The sequence below is a fragment of the Chrysemys picta genome, chromosome 1 (assembly GCF_011386835.1).
Source record: "Chrysemys picta bellii isolate R12L10 chromosome 1, ASM1138683v2, whole genome shotgun sequence".
In the NCBI taxonomy this organism is placed as follows: Eukaryota; Metazoa; Chordata; order Testudines; family Emydidae; genus Chrysemys; species Chrysemys picta.
The window spans coordinates 237,151,658-237,172,772 of NC_088791.1; the positions used below are offsets into that span (position 1 = coordinate 237,151,658).

General features: G+C 42.7%; 1 protein-coding gene across 34 annotated transcripts in view; it reads right to left on the bottom strand.

Moving 5' to 3' along the window:
* REV1 (REV1 DNA directed polymerase) overlaps positions 1-21,115 on the bottom strand; it is a 100,137-nt gene extending 79,022 nt beyond the window's left edge. For 3 of the 34 annotated variants that reach the window (XM_065580866.1, XM_065580862.1, XM_065580852.1), the window contains exons 1-3: positions 20,932-21,080; positions 4,621-4,687; positions 3,168-3,300 (exon numbers count right to left, since the gene is read on the bottom strand). In XM_065580866.1, coding sequence (XP_065436938.1) covers positions 3,168-3,300; positions 4,621-4,677 — 190 coding nt within the window. In that variant the 5' untranslated portion in view covers positions 4,678-4,687; positions 20,932-21,080. Of the gene's footprint in view, positions 1-3,167; positions 3,301-4,620; positions 4,691-4,895; positions 4,954-5,960; positions 6,109-10,552; positions 10,618-12,318; positions 12,437-20,383; positions 20,724-20,931 lie in introns of those variants that run through there. The other 31 variants (XM_065580872.1, XM_065580868.1, XM_065580867.1 and 28 more) reach the window with 28 other exon arrangements.

Here is a 21,115-nt window from a genome sequence, read left to right on the forward strand (position 1 = left end):
CAGAGTGAACCTTTCAAAGTACAAACAGGAGTAAAACAGGGCTGCATCACCACTCCAACCATATTTGCCGTTTTTATCGCCGTCATTCTTTACCTAGTTGCTGGGAAGTTTACAGTTGGCGTTGAAATCATTTACAGAATGGACAGAAAGCTGTTCAGGCTTAGCAGGCTGAAAGCCAAGAGTAAGATGTCCAAAACATCTATTGTGGAACTTCAGTAAGCTGATGACAACGCAATCTTTGCCCACTCTGAGAAAGATCTTCAAACTATCTTGAATGTGTTTGCTGATGCTTACGCATGTCTTGGTCTCACTCTTAATATCAAGAAGACTAAAGTGCTCTATCAGCCCTCTCCAAAAGAGGTATTACATGCCCCATCTATCAAAACCAATGGAGTTACACTGGAGAATGTCGATCATTTCCTCTGCCTTGGAAGTCATCTTTCATCCAAGGCAGACATTGATGCAGAAATTCAGTTTCGCCTGCGCTGTGCTAGTGTAGTTTTTTCTTGTTTACGGCATAGGGTTTTTGAAGATCACGACATTCGAACAGACAACAAGCTTCTTGTTTATCAAGCTGCTACTCTCCCAACACTGTTGTATGGGTCCGAAACTTGGACAACCTATAGACAGCACATGAAAGTCCTTGAGAGGCACCATCAACGCTGCTTTCGTAAGATTCTGAAAATCAAATGGGAAGACAGGCACACCTATATTAGTGTCCTGGAAGAGGCAAAGACCACCAGTATCAAGGCAACAGTCATCCATCAGCAATTCTGCTGGACTGGTCACACTGTCCGAATGCCAGACCATTGCCTTCCAAAACAGGTTTGTTCTCTCAGCTGAAAGAAGTGTATGGACAACAGAAGCGTTATAAGGACTTACTGAAGGACAACCTAAAAAAAGTGTAATATTGGCATTGACACTTGGGAGACACTTGCCCAGGATCGCTTAAAATGGAGTGAAGTCCTACGTGATGTTCCCCTGCATTTTGAACTTGTTCGCCGACAAGCTGAAGAGGACAAGAGGCACAGAAGGAAGGAGAGACTGGCTTCCAGTCATGGTCAACAGCCTCCTGCTGAGCCTGAAAACATCTGCCTTCATTCCAACAGAACTTGTGGTTCAAGGATTGGCCTTATTAGCCACCTGAGGACCCATAACTTCCATGAAATATGATCATACTCAGTAACGAGTGATCGCCCAAAAAAGGAAGCAATTTTTCAGTAATGGCGTGCTGTGACACTTTTGGATTTTTAGGTCTGATTTTTGTAAACAAGTAGATTTTAAATAGAGGTGTAACTTGGGGGTACGCAAGACGAATCAGACTCCTGAAAGAGGTATAGTTATCTGGAAAGGTTGAGAGCCACTGTTTTAAAGAAAAAACACACAAAAGATTTCAACTAATTGGTCCTGTCTATGCTAAAAATTGAACCAGTAAGAGTGTACTAAGTGCCAGTGGTGCAGCATGGCCATGCCAGCCAGGTTATTTTGGTTTTCGTGTCTGTTTCAGTTTTGCCTTGTGCACACACTAGTGCTGCTCAACACCACTGCAGTTGTACTGTTGAATGGGTACCTATCCCAAAATCCCCTGTACAGCTCCCCGAAACAGTGGCTTCTGGAAGATTTCAAAAAGGCTTCTGGGTTTCTTTGTGGAACCCAGGAGAAATGTGTGCCTAAATCCTGTAGATGAATCTTACTACCCTACTCCCCACAACACATTTACTAACCTAATCACAGACTATTTTATCTGAATAGCCCCTTAAAAGCAACATACATCTATTTCTCTCTCATCCCCCCGTATTCAATTCATAAGACCCATTGTCTCAGACATGATGCACTGAAGAGCCCACTCCATCCACCAAATTGTAAATTTGATCATCATACCCCACGTATCTGCTACCTGATAATGTGACTGGGATACTCCATGATCAATAGTTTGGAAATGCAAAGTTAGGATTATCCTGGGTGCAGAATTAAAAACTCTGCAAACACTATATAAATTTATTGGATTTCCACATCCCTAAGTTCAATTTCAATAATAATTCACATGATAGATGGAAAAACATTTACTGCCAATTATCACAGAATCATAGAAACGAAGGTCTGGAAACGACCTCAAGGGTCATCTAGTCCCTCCCAGTACACTGAGGTAGGACCAAGTATACCTGGACCATCCATTGCAGATATTTGTTTAATCTGCTTTTAAAAACCTCCAATGACAGGAATTCCACAACCTCCCTTGTAACCTGTTCCACTCCTTAACTATTCTTACAGTTAGAAAGTATTTCCTAATAACTAATCTTGCTGCAGATTAAACTGAATACATCTTTTCCTACCTTCCGTGAACATGGAGAACAACTGATCACAATTATCTTTACAGCAGCCTTTAATATATTTGAAGACTTATCGAATTCCCCCTCAGTCTTCTTTTCTCAAGATGAAATATGGCCCATTTTTTTAACCCTTCTTCATAGGCCCTGTTTCTAAACCTTTTATCATTTTTCTTCCTCTCTTCTGGACTCTCTCCAATTGGTCCACATCTTGCTTAATGACAATGTCAATGGCCATACATATAATTAAATGGTGAAAAAATGCTTACATTCAGAATTGAAAAATAAAAAATAGATGCCATTATGGAATGTTTCAGTAGCCATTCTGATTTGATGGCTGATCGATATCATTTTAAAGTATCTTTTTTTCTTAAGTAGACAAAATTATTAGCCCTAGGACGACTAATCAAGTTTCAGTTTTTTAAATTAAGCTCTCTGACTTGAGTGAAAAGACCCAGCCAACTTAATATTTTATTGGGAGTGTTCTGGTAACTCAAACTTTAAGACCAAATTCTGCCAAATTTAGGAAAAAACTCCAGTCTGAGACCCAAGCTTGTAAAGTTTCAAGTGGAACAATATTTTTTTGTCACATTATGACTAGTTGAAGAAAATGATTTTGTATAGAAAGCCACCTGAGCCTTAACCATAAATTTCCAAGGAACATTTTACAATCATAACTAAATTTTATTTATACCACTGCAGGCTCTTAATCAGCTATACATATTTAAGGCCAGATTATCATTTACAATAAGGCTCCTTTATACCTCACCAGCAGTGTAGAGAGGCATTAGTATAAACGAGAATCACTTTTAATGTTTCGGAGAAAAATGAAAACCTCACCTGTAAAGCCATTGACATAGATGGCAACTCCACTAAAGATATTGGATGAAGTTCCATCCTTCTGATGCTGTATAACCGCATCTGACTGGAACTGATCCTCCAGTTTCTGGACCTTTGCAGACATGTATCCTCCCTAGAATTTAAATAAAAGAGAAGATTAAACATGAACCACAGCAACGACTATTTTCACTTTCTGATGCCTAGGTACGAAACAGATCAGTTTCAACAAAAACTGTAAACTCAATCAGATATTCCATCCTGAAAATAGTTTGTATAAATTTGGTTTTCCCTCCTGAAACTCATTTTGGATGAACTGCAAAATTCATATGCGGTTTCTCCAAACCATGAGTAATATATTTAATCCAAACTCCTGCTGATTAAACAGTTGCACCATGCTAGCAACGTGGCAAGGCTCTTCATTTACTCTCCCAGGTGGCAGAATCCCACACAGGAGGACTTTAGGTCTGCACACCTGCTGTGAAGGTGTGGCTCTACTCTGGCTGTAAAGGACATGGGAATGGCTCTCTGAAGGAGAATGATCTAGTTCAGAGGAAGTTCTGGAGAAACCCTAGGAAAAGTCAAGCTCAGGGAGGAAGCTTAGGCTGGGGTTTATGTTTCCTTATTGTTTGAGTTAGCAATAAAGTCAAATGAAAATAAATAAAGCCACAGAGAGTGAGTTTGGCTGGTAATTCGTGGCCTATGTGCTCTAAGGATAGGGTAGAGACTCAAATCCATTAACCTTCAGAGATTCCAAGGCCAAAAGGGGCCTTTGTGATCATCTAGTCTGACCTTCTGTATATACAGGCCATAGAATTTTCCTGAAATAATTCATGAATTCTTTCTTCCTACATGTACATGACACATGGTGGCGTAGTATACACTTATCTAAATTTAGGTGCCTTCGTTGTCACATGTCCAACTGTAAAGGACTTAGATGAAGAGGAAAATTGTAACTTCAAATCTCTCAAAAATGGACCTATCATACAATCTCCCCAATGGCAAAAAAGCTCCTATTCCTACTCTGCAGGGATGAAAGATATAAAACGGCCCATCTTTGGTGTAAGGTCAATCTATTATTTTTTCCAAGGGGAGGGGGGAGAGAAAAGAGTGGAGAAACATTAATTCTTTCAGTAAGTTGTTCTTTTGTTTTTAAACTGGAGGCTGTTGAAAGTTGCTCAAGAGTCTGGAATGTTAAAATAAGACCCAGTGAACATGGACTGGTCAATAAGTGCAATTTATTGGATGGCTTTGCTGAACATCTCTGAAAGTCAGGACATGTGTTTTTTGGAATGATTTTTAATCTGACAGTCTCTTTCAAGTGGAGCAAATATATGTATGTGTGTTTTGAAGCCCTTTACACATTATGTATTTTTTTAAAAAAAATCAAAAAAAGTGTCAACAACATTGCATTTATTTACCCTTTCAATAAAAAGCCTTTTGGTTTTAAACATACCCATATCCCCCAGCCATCGTCATTGCTGGCTCGTTTCCTCCATCCACCCCGCCTCATAGTGAAGCTTCTGCTTAGGAAACAAAAAACAAAGGGTTGGTTGGTTTAGTTTTTAGCAGGATCTCCAATTCCACTTCGCTGATTGCACACAGATTGTCTTTTTCAATAACATACTCATGCACATAATCCGAAGCTAAAATAAACGTAGAAGTTGCAAATTGCATCCTCAGAAAAGTGAAACATGAAACAAAACAACCCTTTATTTAGGAGATGCTTACCAAAATTAGTCTTCAGGGCACCTGCTACGTCCTGCACTAAAGTATTTTCTTCTTCCAACTACAACACAGCATTACAGTGTTCAGTATCAACAATAATTTACTACTTTTATTGTCCAACATACACCTTATATAGCAGACCACTTATAAGCTGTTTAAACATGATTGCTACTAACCATGCACAATATTGCCAGTCAGCGATACATATTTTTCATATTTGATACTTAGTGCATTTTGGGAAGCAGGTTCAATTTTCCTGGTGTCAGGCACCGGTTAATTACACTAGTGGATTTACATCTAATCTCAAAAGCTGTTGATGCTTTTATGTAAAAAAACAAAAAAGGACAAAAGTCACTTTTTGCTCAGTGGAGTGCCTCTTGGTTAAAACAACAATTGATTTACCCCAGGTTTGTTCAGAAAAATCAGTTACAAACCAAGACCAAAATCTCCCTTTCGGTGAACAGCTTAACACTGGCATCTGAGCTATGCATAGCAGTACCTCAAGGTAAACCCTCAATAGGCTGAGATAGAAAGGGTGGTGAGGAGAGGGAACGTACTGGACTACGGCTCCTAAAAAACACTGCATCCAAATAATCCATATTCACTAAAGCGCTGATATAGATTCTGAAATACTGACTACTGGTGTGGTGTGATTGCCAGGTCACTACCTAGAATATCACATCTCAGAGATTCTCTCAGCCCACGAAGTGACTTTGCCTCTTAGGGAATAGGCCCTTACCCCTGGAGAGGTTAAACAAAACCAAATTTTGACTCCAAACTTGAATATGGTGCAGTCTAGCAGAGATATTTTAAGTTATGCTGGTCACCTGGTTCTTGAGAACATAAAGGGGTTTTCTATTAGATTGTATGCCCTTTAGTGGCCTGCAGGGTGAATGCCAGACCCCTAAAAGCCTAATGGTAACCAACATCTTCCCGAAAAAACTCCAACACCCATGAAGTAGAAAAAAGCTATAAGCAATCTTGTGCTCAGATACACTAGTGGCAGGTATTTTAGGTAGGTTCTTTTTGTGCATAATGTTACTATATATCAGCAAGGTGGAGACTAACCTTGTTGACATGGTCTCATAAACCAGGGATTCTATTTCATGAGCTGACCCTTTAAAACAACTTTTCTGAAGTCTTGTGACACACTGGACTTTTGACTCAAGCGATGGGAAGATAATCTCCTACCAAAGGCCGACAGGTCAGAGTACTACTAGAATCAGGGGCAATCAAAATCAGACTTATTTTGTCTACTTTTAGTTTCATCAGGACAAATGATCAGAAAGACAGGTATACATTAGGTGAACTCAAGAGATGGGGAACATGATGTCTGTCACACAGAAGCCACTGTCCACTGCAACTCAGTGGAAGAGTGGAAGCTTGGAATTACTGGTTGCTGCAGATCTGCAAGCATTGAGAAGTTGTCATCAGAAAACTTCAAATACATTTCCGATTTCCCTGGCAGATGGGACTCAGCCACTTCACTTGAAGTCTGAACACAGGCTTGGCAAGTGGTATTTCAATGATCAGATGTGTTCTGCCCAGTTTATCAGGATCAGGGCTTCTTTTGCTAATGTTTCCCTGCTTATTTATTTGACATTAGTGCTGGGTTAATCACTTGTAATCTGAAGACCAATCTTCCCATTTGCAGCTCAAGAAGTTTGATGAGGAAGCAAGATCTCCGGGATGAGAAAGAATCCCCATCCAGTCTTGCACCTCTGGTGATGACTGCTCGCCTAAAAATCCAGCAGAGGCACGCACTCCCTGGAGAAATTCATTGGGATTCCTCCAGCAGTGCTGGACTGCTAGAGCTAAGGTAATCTTTCCCTGCACGCAGAATCTACTGAGCCAGAAAACTAGGTGAAGGAAGGGAGGTTTGCTGGTTCAAGGGATCAGAGCCATGAAAGACGACATGATGCTCATTACATAGAAGATCAGCTTGAATGGATGTGTATTTGACTTCCTAATCTGAGCTGCTACAAGAAATGCTTTAGCAAGCTTCTCCTGGAAGGAGTGGGGTGCGGGAAGAAGACTCTAGGGCTTGAAGACTGATCATGGGTGGACAGATTTCAGAGAGGGGGTTAATTTCCTGAGGTTTATAATAACCCCTTCTTCCAGAAGCTGACCTGACCCTTCAGAGACCAAATGCAAAGGCAGGACAGAATGTACCACATCTTCCTTTGGTGAAGACACCACCACAACTACCATGAGCACTAGAAAATGCTGCTACACAAACCACAAATAGAAACTAGAATTATGATGCTCTCTCTCTCTCAAATACTTGTGTAACCCAGTGGTAAAGCATGTTTTGTATGTCCCTGTATGAGCTGGCTCACAGAGAGGATAACACTATACTTTCGCCAACCAGTTACCTTTCCCCTTTGAGAGGTAGGAGTATGTGCTGTAGATCTGAAGGCTGTGGGTTCAAACCCTCCTGATTATGCATTTGAGGGGAAAGAATTTATGCATAAGTTAGTGTGAGGACTACAACTGAGTAGGAAACAGTTTTACCACCACACAGAACTCTGAGATTTCAAAAGTTTTCCCATTGTACATCAGGATGAAACTGAGGCCATAAGTTTTTCACAAAAGGCAAGACAGAGCTGCCTCAGCCCCAGAACAGCCATCAGCCTGGTGATTATGGCACTTACCTGCAATATGGGAGACTGAGGCTCAGGTAGTTCCATGCTCTGCCTGATTTGGTGACTATAGAGTCACTCTCTCTCCCTGGCCAAACGATTAGTTATACAAGGGGGAAGAGCTCCAGCTGGAGACAGAGACTCTATACCCTGGTGGTTAGAACACTCTGTCATAACTGGGACATGGGCAGTCTGACCTACTGGTTGGAACAGGAGCCGGGCCGGGTGTGATACCAAGAGATCAGACTGAGCCAGGCCAGAGGGCAAAGCAGGAGTCAGCTGTCAGGATGCAGGACCAGCGATTAGAAATCAGGCAGAAGCAGCCCTAAGCAGGGAAAAGCCAGTTGCATGGACAATTTCCTGTTCCTGCACTTGGTTTAAATACAAGTAGGGACCCAATCAGATCCCAGGACTGCAGTCATGGGCAGCAGTCGTCGGACCCCAGGTTGCGGGGTTTGGTGGTGAAGTTCTTGCTTTTGCCAACTGTTAGCAGCTCATTGGGTGGCAGGTTGGAACTTACTAGCTCCTACAAGCCCTTTGGATCAGCATTCAAGAACCATGGTCCCCGACCCACTCGTATGGGATGTGGGAGATCTAGGTCCAAGCCTCTGGTCTGAATCAGGCAGAGCTGGGACTTCAGCCCAAAGTCTCCCACAGGCTGAGTACCCTAACCACCAGGCTGTTGGCTATCCTGGGTTGGTTGCACGCTCTCTCTCTCTCTGGTTTTGATCAGAAATTCCATCCTGGACCTACGAAAGTTTCACTGAAACCGGTATGTTCCCAGGAAATGTTTCAGTTTCAATGAATTGGCATTTTCCAACTAAAAAGGATTCATTAGAAAATTCATGACTAGCTCTAGTAAGAACCCTGGAGTAACTGTTGGAATTATTTTATACTCCAATACAACGTATGCAGAAGTGAACTGGGTATTAATATTAAGGCTGTCGATTAATCACAGTTAACTCACAAAAATTAATCATGATCCATCGCAGTTTTAATCGCACAAACAATAGAATACCAATTGAAATTTATTTTCAAATATATTGTTTTAAATTACAACACAGAATACAAAGCATACAATGCTCACTTCATATTATTATTTTTATTGCAAATATTTGCACTGTAAAAACAATAAAAAGCAATAGTATTTTTCAATTCACCTCATCCATAATGCAATCTCTGTATCGTAAAGGTACAACTTACAAATGTAGGCTCTAAAGTTTTACATTATTTTGGTTTTGAGTGCAGTTATGTAACAACAATAACAAAATCTACAAGTCCACTCAGTCCTACTTCTTATTCAGGCAATCACTAAGACAAACAAGTTTGTTTACATTTACGGGAGATAATGCTGCTCGCTTCTTGTTTACAATGTCACCAGAAAGTGAGAATAGGCGTTCACATGGCATTTTTGTAGCCAGCACTGCTGAGTATTTACATGCCAGATATGCTAAACATTCGTATCCCCCTTCATGCTTCGGCTACCATTCCAGAGAATATGCTTCCATGCTGATGATGCTCATTAAAAAAAATACTGCGTTAATTAAATATTGACTGAACTCCTTGGAGGAGAATAGCATGTTTTCCTGCTCTGTTTTACCCACATTCTGGCATATATTTCGTACTATAGCAGTCTCAAATGATAACCCGGCACATATTATTCGTCTAAAGAACACTTTCACTGCAGATCTGATAAAACGCAAAGAAGGTACCAATGTGAGATTTCTAAAGAAAGCTACAGCACTCAGCCCAAGGTTTAAGAATCTTAAGTGCCTTCCAAAATCTGAGAGGGACGAGACGTAGAGCATGCTTTCAGAAGTCTTAAAAGAGCAAAACTCCAATACGGAAACTACAAAACCCAAACCATCAAAAGAGAAAATCAACCCTCTGCTGGTGGCATCTGACTCAGATGATGAAAGTGAACATGCATTGGTCTGCTCTGCTTGGATCGTTATCGAGCAGAACCCATCATAACCATGGACACATGGCCTCTGGAATGATGGTTGAAGATGAAATGACACATGAATCTTTAGCGCATCTGGCATGTAAATATCTTGCAACGCCAGCTACAACAGTGCCTTGCGAAAGTCTGTTCTCACTTTCAGGTGACATTGTAAACAAGAAGTGGGCAGCATTATCTCCTGCAAATGTAAACAAAATTGTTTGTCTGAGTGACTGGCTGAACAAGTAGGACTGAGTGCACTTGTAAGCGCAAAAGTTTTACATTGTTTTGTTTCTGAATGCAGTTTTTTTTTTGTACATAATTCTACATTTGTAAGTGCAACTCGCATTACAGTACTTGTATGAGGTGAATTGGAAAATACGGTTTCTTTTGTTTTTTACTGCACAAACATTTTTGTAAGCAAAAATAAATATGAAGTGAGCGCTGTATACTTTGTATTCTGTGTTGTAATTGAAATCAATATATTTGAAAATGTAGAAAACATCCAAAATATTTAAATAAATGGTATTCTATTATTGGGTATTCTATTATTGTTTAATCACACAATTAATCACTTGAATCACCTGATTAATCATGATTAATTTTTTAATCGCTTGACAGCCCTAGTTAATATTTGTTTTACTGTGGCATTTTTAGTATTTGTGTTTTGGTTAATGAGAGCTATTCCTTTAAGAACAGGGTGCAGCACTTTATTATATTGGTGTTTAAAGACTGAGAGCAATGTGTGGGAGACTGTCCCTGTTTGTCCACACTGGAAGACCGTGCCTGAGTAAGCTCCAAAAAGGTCACAATAAATTTGGTAAATTTATCATTCTAGAATGCATGCCTCCTTCTTGAGGCTGTAAAATTAGCACTTGTGGGAGATTGGATGCCTCAGGACATTGCTAATGAGCTACAGAACCTTTCATCTGTAGCTGACCACTCTGAATTCAGCTCAGCAAGGATTAAAAATTTGTTTCCATCTAATGGATGTTTTGTGGCCCTATATGCGTTTCATGGATCTCAGTTCCAGCTCCCACTTCACAAACCCATCACTGGCAAGCACACTCTCTTACTAGTATTTGTACAATGCCTAGCACAATATAGTCCCATTCTTGGTTGTGTCTTCTAGCAAGGGCTCCTGCAGCAGGGGACAAAATTGTGTTACAATACATTTTTGAGAGTTAGTAACCCTAACACATTGAGGGGTGGGGCAAGTGGAGTTAAAATCAGCCTACACGCCAACATATTAAGGGGGGGGGGGGAGAGACAGACAATTGAAAAAAAACAATGATTTTTGAAGTTCTAGGATTGACAATATTACTTTATAACAAAATAAACTATAAACTTGATGACTTGATACTGTTAGAGTAGTTTGAGCTGATTTTAGGAGGGAATGACCTCTAATACCATTATAGTCATTTGCAATTGCAAGCAGTTGCTGATGTCAGGGCCAGTCAGGCAATTTTAATCCGATCAATCCCTGACTACTACAGTGTTTTAACCACATTTGTATAAAAATTACATGCATAGAACTGGCTGACTAAAAAACATTTGAAAAGTTTCTGGACCACAAACTGCCACTTTTTGGGGAGGGTGTGGAAGGGAGAGGGAGTTTGGAATAAAAAGGCCAACAAGCCTGAATCAGAAGATAAAACTGAAGACCCTCGATGAAGAATAAAGCATGCGACACAAAACAGTAAGCTGAGTATCCATTGCCTTGTGTCAGAAAGGTGAAATGGTGTGTAATTTGCAAAACTCATGAGTTTTAAAGCCCTTTAAAATTAATTCCCTATATGTACATGACTGCTCATGTGAAGTACACGGTAGCAGGAAATGTCATTTTGTCCCAAGAAACTCCTATTATTACATTGCTCCAGAAAATGCAACATGAGGAGATACAGAAGTTCTACACAGTGTTGCTAAACATAATTTCAATTTCTGAGATTTTGAAATTGTCTGCAGATTGCAATTTGCAGGCCAAAATGGCCTTAATCTTGGATCAAACTATGTTAACACCTAAGAAGTGAAAGATTTTATATACAAGTGTCACAGTTCACGACAACTGCACCTGGATTCCCCCCCTCTGAGGTCCAGCATGGGCACCCATTCTACATAGCTCAGCCATCACCTCTCTTGGGAGGAGACCAATGTCTCTCTCCCTTCTGAATTGTCATTGCACAGTTCCCTGCCTATACGGTGTTATTCCCAGCAAGCCAAACTTAACCAGCCCAGCCTCTGTGCTTTGCTACTCTTCAAAAAGTTATGAGTTACCACAGATTTATTCTTAAGATGAAAGAATTACAGACCAAACATATTAAAAACAATAAAAGAACCTATGCACATGCTAAAAAGCTTATCTCAGGTCACCCCAACTCCAACTGGTAGGTGTCAATCTTTCCAAGCCTTCCATAAGCACTGGGGGTCACCCCCTTAGACTGAATGTTCTGTCCATTTGCTGGATCAAAAAGAGGACCCTGAGCCAGTTTAAACTCAAAATATTATCCAAAAGGCCTCTCTTTGCCTGATGGTCTCTGGAGAATCCAATCTGAACTAGTATACGAGAGCCTCTCCAGCTGGAGGTACCTCCCTAGAGGTGTCGCAACCTGAATGATTTTGCCTAATCACCCCCCAACTGTTCTTGGTTACGGGAGGGCTGTGGCATCCTCCAACCCCCCATGAAAATACATAAAATCCCTGGCCTACAATGATGCATACACTTAATGCAGTAATATCTCCCAAAGATACAAAACTATGTGATTGGGCAACAATGGCAGATAAAATTCAATACTGATAAGTGCAAAGAAATGTACATTGGAAAAATAATCCCAATTATACATACAAAATGATGGGGTCTAAGTTAGCTGTCACCACTCAAGAAAGATTTCACAGTCATCGTGGATAGTTCTTGGAAAACATCTGCTCAATGTGCAACAGCAGTCAAAAAAGCCAACAGAATGCTAGGAAAGGGTAGATAAGACGACAAAAAATATCACAATATCATTACATAAATCCATGGTATGCCCACACCTTGAATATTATGTGCAGTTCTAGTCACCTCATCTCAAAAAAAATATAGAAATACAGAGAAGGGCAACAAAAATGGCATGGGGCATGGAACAGCTTCCAAATGAGAAGAGGTTAAAAAGACTGGGACTGTTCAACTTAGAAAAAGAGATCACTAAGAGCGACGGGGGATATGATACAGGTCTATAAAATCATGAATGGTACAGAGAAAGTGAATAAGGAATTATTTACCCTTTCACGTAACACAAGAACCAAGGGTCACCCAATGAAATTAATAGGCACCAGGTTTAAAACAAATACAAAGAAGTACAGTAGACATTTGTTTGCATCAACAACTTGTAAGAGCAACATTTCACCTGGGAACACTATGCCTACTGTGTATTGTCCACTTGGTAACAGCAACATAGTCACCACATAAGAGCAACATTTGTGACATTGTGACATCACCTCCAGCGGTGGAGATTGGGGGGGCATATACAGTACACCCCAAACTTCATATTTTCCATTCATCTCCTGACCTGGAACTTCAACGCCAGGCACACAGCCCCATCCATTTGCTCTGCCTGACAGAGCCTGCATGGAGAGCAGGGAGTTTGAGGAGAGGGTCTAGAAGAGAGAGATTTTTCAGGGTGGGAGAAGCTGGGGTTGGGGGAGCAGCAGAGGAACAGCTGAAAGGTTCCCTCCTCCCTTCCTCAGCATCTGGCTTGCAAACAGCGACATGCAGGGTGGTGTTTGCTATTTTGCAGTGGGGAGTATCAGGGACCCCGCTCCCAACACTGACCTGTCCCATCCATCTTGGTTGTCAATGGCGGGGTGTGGCTGTGCTGTTTTGCAGCGGGTGGTCGGGGGACCTCGCTCCCCAGGGCACTGACCTGTCTCCTTCACCACTTCCAACTCCTCTGTCCATGCAAGGAGCCACCCCCTCCCCCCCTACACACACACACTCCCATTGCACAGGTGCCCTCCCCAGCCACCCATCCCTCCCTTACCAGGGTGAGCATGAAGCTGCCAGTGAGAGCATCCTCAGCCTGTCGGCAGCCAGGCTCACTCAGCCATTTTGCCGATTGGGGGCTCCCCTGCCAAATCCAGGGTTTCCCATTCCTCCACCCCACACTCCTCAATACCCTTCCTCAACATGGCTGACCCACACCTTCCAAAACACTCTTAACTCTTCATAGGCCTTTGGTCACATGACACTCCCCATAACAGCAACAACCGCTTAGGAGCAACATAGGAAAAAGGGCACCAACATGTTGCTACCAACGAGGGTTTACTGTACTTCGTCACACAATGGGAACTCATTGCCGGGGATGATGTGAAGGCCAAAAAGCATAACTGGGTTCAAAATTAGACAAGTTCATGGATAGGTCCATCAATGGGTATTAGACAAAATGGTCAGTAGGGAATGTAAAATACTCAATGGTTAAACAGTTAACCGGTAAGCTTTAGTCTTACTAGTTATCTGACCCTAACTGTTAGACCCCGGCCCGCGCTGGCCAGCCAACCCGGCCCCTTTCCCTTTAATCGGTTAACTGTTTAAATGACATAATTTTAATTGTTTAAATGGTTAACTTTTTAAATGGATATTAAGTATCAGAGGGGTAGCCGTGTTAGTCTGGATCTGTAAAAAGCAACAGAGAGTCCTGTGGCACCTTTAAGACTAACAGATGTATTGGAGCATAAGCTTTCGTGGGTGAATGCCCACTTCGTCGGATGCTTGTTATCCGACGAAGTGGGCATTCACCCACGAAAGCTTATGCTCCAATACATCTGTTAGTCTTAAAGGTGCCACAGGACTCTGTTGCTTTAAATGGATATTTACATCCGTAATGGTCAGGAATGCAACCCCATGCTCTGGGTATCCCTAAGCCTCTGACTGCCAGAAGCTGGGACTAGATAAGGGATGAATCATTGCCTTGTTCTGTTCATTCTCTTTGAATCATCTGGCACTGGCCACTGTAAGAAGACAGGATACTGAGCTAGATGGACCATTGGTCTGATCCAATATGGCCATTCTTATAATATTTAAAGGCTGCTTTATTAGAAGCAGTTTTTAAATTGGACAATTCCAGAAATACAATTCAACAGCATCTCTTTAAATATAGTCTGAATAAAAATGGCTTCTGCGCTCAATCTGATTTTACTACTGTTTTATCTGTCAGTCCTACCAGCTCTCCAGTCCAAGAAAACCACCGTGACCCAAATTTCTATTGTAAAACACAAACAGATAAAACAAATCTTACATACCACTTTTTATATAATACAGGAGAAACAAAAACATGCATCACACCCAAATGGCACAAACTGCCACCCACCCATCTTTGCAGGACACCATTAAGGAGGACCTTACAGTCATCTGGAGCTATGAGGCATGCTGCCATCTGCATATCTTATTCTTCCCAAAGTCTTCTAAGAAGAAATAACAATTTTGGTATCACTGGGTTCAATGCAAAGGACAGTCCACCTCTTCTGCCAACCCATCCAGTGGGGTCCTAAGAGTTCAGTTTTTAAGGGTTCAGGCAAATGAATTCCACAGTCGATATGCAGAGATAGTACCAAGTGGCCCAGATCTGAGGAAGCAGGACTCCCAGGCTCTAGGGCAGGGGTTCTCAGACTTTTGTACTGGTAACCCCTTTCATATAGCAAGCCTCTGAGTGCAACTCCCCTTAAATATATAAAAAAGTGTTTTTAACGTATAACACCATTATAAATGCTGGAGGCAAAACAGGGTTTGAGGTGGAGGCTGACAGCTCGCGACCCCCCTGTAATAACCTCGTGACTCCCTGAGGGGTCCCAACCCCCAGTTTGAGAACCCCTGCTCTAGGGAGACTGACCTCACAGACCAATCCACATGCCCAAATGCTAGCAGAGCTCTCCCTCCTAGCACAGAGCCATTAGGAGAAAGCCAGTTGCACCCTTCCCAACTCCCAGAGTCTCTGGTGCTCTTTAGAAGAGGATATATGGACTGATCTTTCTTTTGTGCAAACCCTTTCAGCCCGTATAACCACTGCAGCTTTGGCATTATGATTTTCTGAGCCACATTGGTGCTGGGACAGTCCCCTTTAACAGGAGACTTTCTTGAAACCGTATTTCACAGCCTCTTTCATTAAAAGAGACGGACTTTCTATGCTCAATAGGAAAAAGACATGCACACCTCACAGGTCATAGCCAAGAGAAGTCACTATTCATGACCACTTGATGAAGGAAAATTGTGCGTGCAAGAACAACATTTTTAGAGAAATTTCATCTTCTTCTAAACTGGATCCACCACTGACAGCAACAATAACATAATCTGAAGCTCTAAATTAATTCCCTTTCCTTTGCCCCCCCAACAAAATCATTAACACAAGTTGCAGTAAGACCAAAAAACAGTTTAAAAAAAAAGGAAAGTTTTTGCTTTTGCTGAAATACAAGGAAAGGAACTGGGGACCATTATGGAGCAGTGGAGCTGTTTATACCCTCAATGCTAGGTTGGGTAGAAGCTTGAGGGATGAGTGCATGTGCTCACGGGATCCCTCAAATTCTGGGATCCCAGGCAATCTCTTTGTATCTGCTAGAATGGTCATGCTTGAATATGTGCCTAATGCAGTATTTTTTCATCTGCTATTAGTTTCCCCATTGCCAGGATTACTGTAATCGCCTATCCTCCATAAATCAAGAAGCTGAAATGGTGGTAGCTGAATTCAGACAAGCCAGATACGAGGAGTTGTGATTCGACCAGGTATCAATGGTTAGGAAACATGGTGAACAACATACAAAGATCCAAAAACCCAAGTAGTGCAGTCAGCTCTCTTTTCTTATAGCAAAGCAGTCTGGTTTCTGACAAACATTCTCAGGACTGTGGCAGACATAAACTACCAAGTGAGAGACTCAAAACTTTAGAATGAAAAGTAAGCATTGGTCTACACTACAAACTTATTTTGATATATCTACATTGCTCAGCGCTTCTAGACAAAGTTACCACCTGTTGGGGAGGTGGAGTACCTACACCCAACAGGAGAAGCTCTTCCATCAGCATAGGTAGCATCTTCACTAAGCGCTACAGCAAGGCAGCTGTAAGTGCAGACAAGCCCTAAGTCTCACAAGTCACCACTTTTTAGCCTCCTCAGAGTCAAATTTTGCAGTGATCCACAATGTGACTGTGGACTGCCTCTGCTAGTCAATTATATCAGAAAGAGTGAAAGCTCATCAGGAAGCATTCCAATTGATATACCAAGCTTCAGATACCCCTCAGATGGATCGAACAGCCACAATGTACAACTCCAAAGCAGTGATACTCTTCAGTCAGTTTTGAGAACAGAGGCCTATAGTGAATGCGCTCCCCAACCCACGGAATTTAAAGCTATCTTGTACATTCCTTTCTTCTGAAGGAGCTGGCAAGTGGAATGACCAAATCTTTCTCCCCCAGGCCCACACACTATATTATTTTGGGTTTCTACACCATGATTGCCAATGCACCATCCTTAAACTTAGCTGGCAGCACATAACAAGAATCCTCCAATTCCTGACAATATTAGTATTTTCAATTGCAATATTGTCTGTTTTCCAAAATGGAGAAGATAGGCACAACGAAGTACAGGAAGTGCTACGTAATTTTTTTTCAATGAAAAAGCTAGAGTAACTCATATAATATATTTACATAGGGTCCCAAAGAAATCATCTTCCTTGCATGGTGCTCAGGCCATTTCTTTCTGCATTCAAGTTGCTCTCCCTCAAGGCCCTGAACAATTCCATGGCAGGTCTCATTTTTTCTGCTCCCTTTCCTCTTGTTCTGCTGCTCCCCCTGGAGAGCACAGAACTACCACCAGACTGGTCCCAATAGTATTCCTTTAATGAAGAATTTTCAGTATTATGAGATTTAGTTCCCTCCCTATACACCTACTACCCAAAACTTCTGCTAATAGGCGTCAGGAACTCTCAGAAAGGAAAATATATCTGTCAATTTTTTTTTTTTTTTTTTTGCAAATATCTAATTCAAGGAGGGGGAAATATTCTCCTTTGTAAAATTATTACTATTTAGCAAAGATTAAATTGGGAAAATGTATAGTGGGATCAAGCACATTTATCTTTCACTAACTGCTGAGGACAAGTGAATTTACCTTTTTTTTTTTTTTTTGCCTCACAGTGGTAACTAAATTTCTCTACCTGCTGCAAATCCTATTTTTACACTTACTGGCCTAACTCTTAATATTTGTTCCTTAGAGTAGCTAAAACAGTAACCATGTGAAAAATCTGACATGACACTAAGATACAGCCGCATTTGCTCCAATCCCTCAGACAGAGACAAACGCCTACAAGATCTCTATCAAGCATTCTTAAAACTACAATACCTACCTGCTGAAGTGAAGAAACAGATTGACAGAGCCAGAAGAATACCCAGAAGTCACCTACTACAGGACAGGTCCAACAAAGAAAGTAACAGAACGCTACTAGCCATCACCTTCAGCCCCGAACTAAAACTTCTCCAGCGCATCATCAAGGATCTACAACCTATCCTGAAGGACAATCCCTCACTCTCACAGATCTTGGGAGACAGGGCAGTCCTCACTTACAGACAGCCCCCCAACCTGAAGCAAATACTCACCAGCAACCACACACCACGCAACAAAAACACTAACCCAGGAACCTATCTTGCAACAAAGCCCGTTGCCAACTCTGTCCACATATCTATTCAAGGGACACCATCATAGGACCTATTCACATCAGCCATACCATCAGAGGCTCGTTCACCTGCACATCTACCAATGTGATATATGCCATCATGTGCCAGCAATGCCCCTCTGCCATGTACATTGGCCAAACTGGACAGTCTCTACGCAAAAGAATAAATGGACACAAATCAGACATCAAGAATTATAACATTCAAAAACCAGTCGGAGAACACTTCAACCTCCCTGTTCACTCAATTACAGACCTAAAAGTTGCAATTCTCCAACAAACAAACTTCAAAAACAGACTCCAACAAGAAACGGCAGAATTGGAATTAATTTGTAAACTGGACACCATTAAGTTAGGCTTGAATAAAGACTGGGAGTGGATGGCATTACACAAAGTAAAAACTATTTCCCCATGCTAATTTTTCCCTTACTATTACTCACACCTTCTTGTCAATTGTTTGAAATGGGCCATCCTGATTATCACTACAAAAGTTTTTTTCCCCCTCCTGCTGATAATAGCCCACCTTAATTGATTAGTCTCATTAGAGTTGGTATGGAAACACCCATTTTTTCATGTTCTCTATGTATATATATCTTCCTACTGTATTTTCCACTGTATGCATCCGATGAAGTGGGTTTTAGCCCATGAAGCTTATGCCCAAATAAATTTGTTAGTCTCTAAGGCCTTGGCTACACTTACCCGCTAGTTCGGCGGCTGGCAATCGAACTTCTGAGTTCGACTTATCGCGTCTAGTCTGGACGTGATAAGTCGAACCCGGAAGTGCTCGCCGTCGACTGCGGTACTCCAGCTCGGCGAGAGGAGTACCGCGGAGTCGACGGGGGAGCCTGCCTGCCGAGTGTGGACCAAGGTAAGTTCGAACTAAGGTACTTTGAACTTCAGCTACGTTATTCACGTAGCTGAAGTTGCGTACCTTAGTTCGAATTAGGGGGATAGTGTAGACCTGGCCTAAGATGCCACAAGTACTCCTCCTTCTTTTTGCTGATACAGACGAACACAGCTACCACTCTGAAACCTTCTCTAGACCAGTACCTTCTAGGTCAAGGGAGTCAGCAGCAAGATAGCCTGAAGCCCAGTGCCCAGAGACAGTGCTATCCCCCCACAATATACCTATATTTCATTGGTCAATAGGAAGGGAAAATTAAATACACCATCCAGAAAACCCTGATCACTACTATATTTGACCAGTAATACAGGGAATAGCAATCTACTGAATAACATTGCAGACAAATGTGCTATCCACAAGAAGTCAGACATTTTACTACAAGGACTCTAAATATTTGTTAAACCATTTTTTGCTACCTGAATTCTTACCCCTTAAAAACAAACATGTGCAAAGTAGTTAAGAATCATTAATTATTCACAAGCCAAGAACAAGGCAGGTGCTGTAAGGAGTTTGTTTCCTAATGCTGTCCTACCAATGACCTCCAGTTTGACAGGGAGGAATTATTCACTAACAAGTTAAGAGATTCAGTCAAATAATCCAGCGAAAGAAAGGGATAGAACAAAAGACCAATGTGATGTGGGGCCACTAACAACACACTTGAGACAAGATAGCAAAGGAAGAGGTCTGCAGAGATTTTGGATTTGTGTGTTAATTATCTTGACTCTTAATAGGCTGGTCTCTGGAATAGTTCTATGTTAACTATGACCTCTGGCAACTACAGGTAATTAAACCATCTCTATGTGAGCTTATTTTTCTACACATTTTGGACAGCATAATTACTATCAATAGTCTCCTGCTTTTTTTGGACTATGCAATTGAATTTTCACATTAGACCTGGCTCTTAAAATAAAAAGGAAAGGAAAAGTGCTTCAAGAACAAACATCTGTATCTTATCCACAAACACACACACAAGGAATCTTTATCTTTCATTATTTGGTAGTATTTTAGACATGAGCAGCAGCAACACATTAAAAACGATGAAATCTTCCAGTGTTCGATTGATGTCAACAAACCTAGACACTCAGCACTGACCACTCTTCGCTCCCACAATCCCCAATTTAAGAGTAACAATGCGCATTTTTTCTCATCAGCTGTTGCTTACTATCCTGGGTCGATTCACTGCTAAGGCGGTAGCAAAACAAGGCAGCTGGGTGAGCGGGGGAGAGTGGCGTCAGGAAACACACCGAGCGTGTACTGAAACACTGCGAGCCTGTATTCCCACAGGCAGACCCCTTCCTTTCAGCTATGCCACACTTACACAGGCTCATCGCCGTGACAGACAGGCTGGGAAGCCGCAGACAGACGCACGCTGCTCTAGCTCGCTGCCCGGACGTGTGGGTGCTGCGGAGCGGGGAGCGAGGGTGGGGGGTTAGCCTGTGCCACGGGCTCTTCTCCCCGCTCTGCCCCGCGGCTGGGATCCGGGCTGCACCACTCCGGCTCTGCCCTGGCCAGTGTTGTGTCTGAGGCAGCGGCCCCATGTGACACGGACGGGTGCGGGGAGGGGGGGATCTGAGTGACCCAGACAGGCAGGTTTAACAGCAGCACGCCCGGACCCGGGCAAGTTGCAGCTCGCGACCCCCGCCGACCCCTCCCCGCGCGGGCAACTGGCGGGGGGGAGGGCGGTTACGCGGCCCCGCACCCGCCTCCTGCAGCGGCTGCGGGCGCGCGCGGGGAAGCGCTGCCGGAGTCACTAGCAGTTGGGGGCAGGCCGCGGGCCCGGCCGCCTCTCCACGCGCCGGGCGCTCAGGGGGCCGGAACGCACCGCGCGGGGAAGGGGCCCGCTCGCTCAGCCGCCCCGTGGCTCACCTGTCGCCGCGTCTGCCAGACGCACATTCCCAGGCGGCGGCGCCTGCCCGGCCGGGCCGTGTAGGGGCTTCACATCGCGCTCCCCCTCCCACCCGCTTCGTTCCTCTCAGGCAGCCCCGGCCCGCACTCTCCCCCCGCCCCCCTCGGTGTCCCCAGCTCCTCCCGCCCACCCCCTTCTTCCTGT